This window comes from Rhincodon typus, chromosome 13, assembly GCF_021869965.1.
Source record: "Rhincodon typus isolate 14 chromosome 13, sRhiTyp1.1, whole genome shotgun sequence".
Classification (NCBI taxonomy): domain Eukaryota; kingdom Metazoa; phylum Chordata; class Chondrichthyes; order Orectolobiformes; family Rhincodontidae; genus Rhincodon; species Rhincodon typus.
The window spans coordinates 63,268,432-63,275,969 of record NC_063344.1 but is presented as its reverse complement, the minus strand read 5'-3'; the positions used below and the strand labels follow the sequence as shown (position 1 = coordinate 63,275,969).

The following is a 7,538-nucleotide window of genomic DNA, read 5'->3' as shown; positions in this document are numbered from 1 at the left end:
CGGGTCCCAGTGAGGAGATACAGCCCGGGTCCCAGTGAGGAGATACAGCCCCGGTCCCAGTGAGGAGATACAGTCTGAGTCCCAAGGTGTTTCATTACATTTCTGAATGGGTTGATTAGAAATTATAGAGAGTGAGTAACTAGGACTTTACTTCCAAAGATTGAGAGATTAGTGGGAAGGGAGACGGAAAGTGAATCTGTAGGTGGTGACAGAGGCCAGGGAAGACGCTGAAAGGTGGACAATGGCTAAGCTGATGAAAGTGGAATGCAGCAGATAGTTACAAGGAGAAAGTGTGAGGTCAAAGTTGAATAGACCTAGTGAAGGAGCATGCATTGCGAGAGCAAGACCGTTAGCCTCTGAGTTTAAATGTCCCAGGATCACTCTCTGTTCTTAACATCTGAAAGGATTTAAAACTTATGCAAAGCCATTCATACCAGTCAGACAAAACAGCATCTACTTACAGTTGTAAAGGCTGCAGTTTTTGATTTTGTCCTGGGCAATCAACCACCCCATTGGAATAATCCAACCAGTTCGGTTAAGAGCTGTGATGCATGATTTCTTGCCTTTCAGGGTGTCCCAGGTCAAAGTTTGATCCTTCACAACAGCCACTATATACATAACTATATACACAAGTGAAACACAGCAGCAGTCAACAATGTATGCATGGTCTTTAAGGTAAATTGAGAAATAGATCAGAAAGGATTAAGGTTCAATGGATTCAATTATTTTCAGGCTGTTTTTTTTTTCATTCTTTACATATCCAGAAGTGCTCTTACACAACTGAATAGATTTTGTTTCCCATCACTAAATCAACCGTGGTATATTTTTTCCTCTATTAATCATCCACCAGTAAATCACCCATGTTCTCTGATTAGCTCATGTATGTGCAAAGCCCATTACGGGTAATGCAGACCATCGAAGATGAGAGAGGGGTAGGGTGAGAGCGAGGGGGCTAAATCAAAATGGAGTTGGAGAGGGAGATAAAACACTCTGACCCCACGGTGCCCACCTCTCTCGAAAGGCACCGAGGCTATTGTTGGACATTGTGCGCTCCCTCTCCAAGGACATGTGGGCACAAACATTACCATTGCCAGGTTGTAGAGTCAAGGCTTGTCATTCCTTTAGAATTGAAGATGAAGGGTTGAGGTGTTTAAGGTAATTTGATAGGGCCGATAGAAAAAATTATCACAGGTGTGAGAATCCTGAACAAAGGGTCACAACCTTAAATTTAGGGCTGGGTCATTTGGTGTGGCACCAGATTCTTCAAATCTACATTCTGTTGCCAAAGGACAAGCTTGTTATCATGAAAGATGAAACCTATAATCCTAAGAATTTGAATAAGCAGAGAGCCTGATTGGTTGCACAAAATGCATTTCTTAAATAGCGGCCACTAATCAGTGGAATAACTACTTTAGACACAGCGACAAGAGGCAGGAAGTCAGACCAGTTCAACATTTTGGAAAAAAGCCTGGGAATTGGCTTGCATTTAGACATCCTTCCCCAAGTCTCCTCTGAATGCAATTGATGTTGTTGAACTGGCCCCAGTCCCAATGAAAGGGATACAACCAGTACAAAAGTGGTGGGCAAAAGGGCATCTTCCATGCTGTATGGTTCCATGATTAACCCAGCACCATCGAGGAATATGCCCCAGTCCCTGAGAGGAGGCAAACTTCAACTGAATTCAATGTACCAAGGTTTGAGCACTTTATTGAAATTCCTGTAAATACTTATTATAAAAACATAACTTCTGAAACTCACATGGCTCTGTGTATGGTGCTGAGCTCCTGCAAGGTTCAAGATTCCCTGTAGATTACAAAAAACGTAAAGAGGATTAACACATGCTCAGATTGAAGGGATGATCTCTAACCCCTGCTTCTTTTTTCTTTAGCAATGAAGTGGTGACTGGGATTGGGGACTGGGTTGGGTCTGTGTCAGGGAGTTGAGTTCCTAAACCTCTCCAGCTGCCGCCACAACCCAGATATCGTGCTGCAGATTGGTGACAGACAGTGGCTAGACCTCAGTTAAGTGGATTTGCTCCAACTGGTCCAGACTGGGACTGTTCCTGGAGTGAATCCAGGAGTAGGTATATGAATGATGATGTAAATGATAATGCTAGTCAGAAGAGAAGAGAAGAGAACAGAAGAGAGTGAGAGGGTAGGGTAGCTAGATCCTTGTGATGGAGCAAGATAGAGAAAAAAATGTTCTACAGAAACCGATATTTCAGTATATTCGGTGAAGAAAGAGTGTTACATATTAAAAGGAGTGACACAGCCTTCTTTAGAGGAAAGATGCTGAGGAAAGTTTAGATATTGAGTTTATTGCCATCCATATCGTCCGAGTGTGCAGGTTACATAGTGGTTAACATGATCAAGCATGTGTGAATACTTAGTCTCAGTTCTAAATAGAAGGGTCTTGCAGTGTAATTAAGATGTAGTTTGTTGCATCTCTGCAACTATTTATAGCTTATAAGAACAGGAATTAGGTTTACATTTGCTATAAAGACTGCCTTAAGCCTATCTCTACAAAGAACCTAACCTGCTCTCTCAACAAGTCCTAATGACATTAGCATCGCGGGTGGTGCTTATTGCACTCAGACAAGAATTAACCCCTTCAGACCCATGTGCAAGACAAGGGATCAGTAGCAGTTCAATAAGATAAAGCAGTCTCTAAGTGACACCCGATATCCTAAAGAAACCAAGAGGGTACAGAGTCCACGACAGGACAAGCAGCAAGTGAGAGTCTGTGGAAGAAGGACAATCCATAGACTTATGTGCAACACTCTTAAGGCAGAGTTAAAACAGAGTTCTCTCAAAGCGTTCCAAGCACTCAATGGCACTGCCATGTTCTCCATTTTTACTCTTAGCTATCAAGGGAAATCAATGAGTTACTTGCTTCACCTGAGTGCAGCTGTTCAGCAGGGCTGACAGATATTGCAGCCTGAAAGGTTCCTGCAGGGTAAAACCCAAGGCAAAGGTGCTGCTGATAGCCCCTGCCAGACAGTGTATATGGTGGAGACATAATCACACCCTTTATGAATGGAGTTTCAGCCATAGCCAGTGCTCCTGAATCAAGTACATGTAGGAGTCTCACTGGGTGGCACTATCCGTGGTGTAGCTGTACATCCCTCCAGGGCTACTGCTCTTATTCCAAGTAACAAAGTAACTGTGCCCTCCCCCGAATGCCAGGAGACAGGTTGGGGGGCAGCTTTTGAGAAAACCATGTACAAGCAGCTGGTATTTTACACAAACAACAGCCTCAAAAAAAAAGATTTGAACCTCTCCCTTTGAACTTATACCTGTTTCCAGAGTGGCACCAAGGCAAGACAGGATCCCATTTCATATGGCTGGTGGGGAGACTCAGTCTAGGTGAGGATAAGGACCACTACGTGTGGGGGAAATGCCACCAGCACATTGGCTGATTGTGGAGGGCTCTGGGGAGTGGAGAGGAACAGTTGTCCAATCAGTTACTGACACATTATCAGATCAGTTGATGGTAGGAAATTGAGATTGTTAATGTCTGTGAACACAGAGAGAGGAGGGTAATTCTGAGAGTCAGTGCAGGGACATACCTACCTTTGTTATAATATTCAGTCATGACTGGGACCAGACCACACTTTTCTGCAACAAGCATTCTTGCACTGTGCAGAACAACAGCATCAGCTTCAGCCAACTGCAAAACAAAAGACTCTGTTAGTGAGCTGACTTCCTCAGAGTAGACGCCTGCTTCTTTCAGTGAGTTTGTTACATGTTCGTGAACTTGTCATTGGCCCCTCCTTAGTTGGGAATATGGTTTCATCTCAACTCTGCATCTCTTTGATGTTCTTCTTCCCCTGATTCCAACTGAAGCCTCTCTCTCGCTCACAAAGGTGGAAGATCCTGGTTTACAACTCTGCTGCCAGCCACAATAATGGAGAGTTGATTTCCTGACTTATGTTTGCAGATCGGTCCTCAGTGCTGAGGGAGAAGTGTGAGTCAGGAAGCTGCAGTCAGAGCCAAGAGGTCTTTCTGAAGATCCCTGTAAAGTGGAATCTAGGGAGACCACAGTCTCCTCGCTTCACTCTGTCAAAAGGTATTAACACTTCCACTGTTGTTGGCTCATTGTTTTGTTCAGTCATGAGATGTAGAACTCACCAGATGACCAATTGCATTTATTGCCCACCCAAATATACCTCCACTAACACTCATACTTGGCCATCTCGTAGGGAGTTAAGATTCAATCATATTGCTGGAGGTCTGGATTCATTTATAGACTCGAACAAGTGTGCATGGCAGATTTAATAGTGACCCAGATGGGTTTTTTGACAATTCTGTAGCTTCATGGTCGCCATTACAGAGATTTTATTTTTAAATTCAAAATTCAGTAATTGATAAATTTGAGCTTGTGTCTCAGAATTGAACTCAGTTTTCCAAACGTGGCTGAGCCAATGTCCTGTACAGCCGCAACATAACTTATTAACTCCTACAGTCAATGCACTGACCAATAAAGGTATGTGTACCAAATGCCTCCTTCACCACCCCATATATCTGCAACTCCATTTTCAAGGAACTATGCACCTATACCCCAAGGCCTCTTTGTTCAGCAACACTCCCCAGGACCCTACCATTAAGTGTATATAAGTCCTGTCCTGCTCTGCCTTACCAAAATGCAGCACCTCACATTTATCTAAATTAAACCATCTGCCACTCGTCAGCCCATCAGCCCACCTGATCAAGGTCCCATTGTACTCTGAGATAACCTTCTTCACTGTGCACTACACCTCCAATTTTTGTGTCATCTTCAAACATACTAACCAAGTTGATTTACTTCAGTCAACTAAAATATAGAAAGGAATATCCAATCCTAGGTGAGGTTATGCCATCTTTGCCTTACTCTCTTGCTATCCTGTAGGGAGGTTTCCTTCCTTTTTAATATAAAAACCTCAAAAGTCTATTGATAGTTCATGGCGTGTCAGGGCCAACCGAACCTTGATACAAGTTCTCCCTGTATTTACATTTTCCCAACTAATTGTTTCCCTCGCAATACCAATATATCCCTCACAATCCAAATATAATCCATCACATTCCATATATACGTTCAACATTTCAAATATAGCTGTCAAATTCCATATATCCCTCAGATTCAAGTTTACTCCCACTTTCCAGAAACACTTGCATATTCTAAATGTACTTCTTACATTACAAATATTCCAATTATCAATATGCACCCGTCAGATTCCAACTATGCCTTTTCAAAATTCAAATGTATCCTTACATTCTAATGTATACCCCACACTCCTTTCCACCTCCTCTCTAATTTGTATAATTAAAGCTGACGAAACAAATCATTTCTCTGTGTCTTGGAAATATGTAACATTTCCATTCTAAGTTGGAGTCAAAATCCTTATTCTTGACCTCTTTCAAAGCCCTCCATATCTTTATTTAAGAGAAGGCTAGCTAAGATTCAATCACTTTCCTCTGCAAGTGTGTCAACCTCATTTAATATTTGACGCTTCAGGATTGGCTGGACAAACCAGTATGTTTCACATTTTATACAGTGACCTTAGTAAATATTTGACATTTACCGCGACTTTCTGAATGCAGTCTTCCATGGAGTCAGCCTGGACACAGCTGACTGATGTCCACTCATTGCACTTAGTCTGTTCTTTCTCACTAGTAGTGCACCAACGTAATTTATCACCGGCCGATGCAGTGACCTCACCTGAGGAATAGGAACACATTGACGTCGGTACCATCCCTTCATTCTTCATTTTTAGTAAAATGGATTATTAACATCTCCCACCCCATAAGACTGGAATCCCTGACTGTAGAAGCTGTTCAGGTCAGGTCAAGTAATGGGGGAAATTGGATTGAGTTGCGCGATTAGTTTAGGTCTAGGGGTTGGTTCTGTGGGAGAGGTGATAGGGAGTTAGGTGTTAAGTTACACAGTTAATAATTCAGCTAAGAATTAAGCTACATCAAAGCTTCAACTGCAATATTTCTAAGGTAAGCACCCATGGTGTGTATGAAATCAGTGTAAGGAACATTGGCCTGGATTTTTCGATGGTTGAGTAATCATTGGACCAGCACAGTCTGAAGTTGTGAATTAGGACCATGCGGAATCCCAGACTACAGCAGACGCCGTGGGAATTGGCTGAGAAATTGCAGGTTCCAAATGGCAATTTCACCATGTTCTGGAGCTCCCAAAGAAAAACCCATAATGTTGAAGAATTCAGAGGGCTCAGCATCTACTAACTTAACAGTTGTCAAGGAAACCTTAGACAATTAAAAACCTAGTTTAACTCATGGTTAGCTATTAAGCTTACCCCCAACTTGTCATTCTACACTGTACACCCCACCCCCACACAACTTCCCAACAAAAATTGCAGAACTCAGCATTAATGTAAAATATAGGAGCAGAGTGGTAATTTTTTTATTCACTGGTAGGATGTGGGCATCACTGGCTGGTCCAATATTTATTGATCATTCCTAGTTGCCCCTTGAGAAGCTGGTGGTGAGCCACCTTCTGGAATCGATGCAGTCCATGTGCTGTGGGTAGACCCACAAAGCCCTCAACGAAGGAGTTGCAGGATTTTGCCCCAGCCACAGTGAAGGACCGGTGATATATTTCCAAGTCAGGATGGTGAGTGGCTTGGAGGGGAAAATTGCACGTGACGTTGTTCCAATATATTTGCTACCCTTCTTCTTAGTCTGACTATGATTATCAACCCTCAGAATATCAGCGCAGTGTGCAAATCAGCTCATCAAAGGTTTTAACTTCAAGAACAATTACAGTCCACCATACACACATCAGGACTTCTGAGGTGTGCAATTGCAACTTAAATGTAGTCCATCATCACTCTTTATAATAACACATCAAGGCCAATATTTTCTGTTCAACCATCAACATTTTTACATGCAAAGAGTATAATGTTTTGCCTCTGTTCTGGGCCTTTGATAATTTGATAAATACAAATGGCTTCTCCATGGATGGACATTACTTCTTTTGCAAATATTCTGACAGGATCCCGAATGTGTAACTTGATCCCTACAGAGCAAACTGATACTAAAACGTGAGCTGCCTATAAAAATAAACATAAGTCTACAAGATTGGGAATGACTTACCAGTAATTCCTATAACCAGAGCTATGTACAGCAGCATTATCCTGCCTGACATCTTGTAGGAGTGTTGAAAATGAGGAACAATGTGTCTCTGGCAGTCCTCAGGAGGTCTTAATGCTCCACAGTCACTTTTAAGCAGTTCTGGAGTGATAGGCACAGAGTTGACAAAGCTGGTCTCTGTTGAGTAAGTGTTTCACAACAATTTACCAGAATAAATCAACCTTTACAATTTAAACAGACTATATATGTTTTGGGAAATCTGAATAATTATTTGAGGTTTGTTATTTCCAAACATTACACTAACTTAGTCATGGTAAATTTGGAAAGATTGCGCAAAGTGTATTCAAGAACTGATTTCCCAACTTTACCTTTCCTCATGTTCCCCTGAAACTGTTAACTCTTTATTATCTTTCCAATAAATTTTATCCTAGTTTGCACTGA

At 42.0% G+C, this 7,538-nt stretch overlaps 1 protein-coding gene across 1 annotated transcript in view; it reads right to left on the bottom strand.

The window, feature by feature from the left end:
- Positions 1 to 7,316, bottom strand: part of LOC109935991 (serotransferrin-A-like) — a 24,019-nt gene extending 16,703 nt beyond the window's left edge. Inside the window, exons 1-5 of the mRNA XM_020534609.2 lie at positions 7,101 to 7,316; positions 5,561 to 5,697; positions 3,573 to 3,669; positions 1,759 to 1,803; positions 462 to 620 (exon numbers count right to left, since the gene is read on the bottom strand). Of these exons, the coding sequence (XP_020390198.2) occupies positions 462 to 620; positions 1,759 to 1,803; positions 3,573 to 3,669; positions 5,561 to 5,697; positions 7,101 to 7,152 (490 nt within the window). The 5' untranslated portion in view covers positions 7,153 to 7,316. The remainder of the gene's footprint in view (positions 1 to 461; positions 621 to 1,758; positions 1,804 to 3,572; positions 3,670 to 5,560; positions 5,698 to 7,100) is intronic.
- Between the last annotated feature and the right edge of the window lie 222 nt (positions 7,317 to 7,538).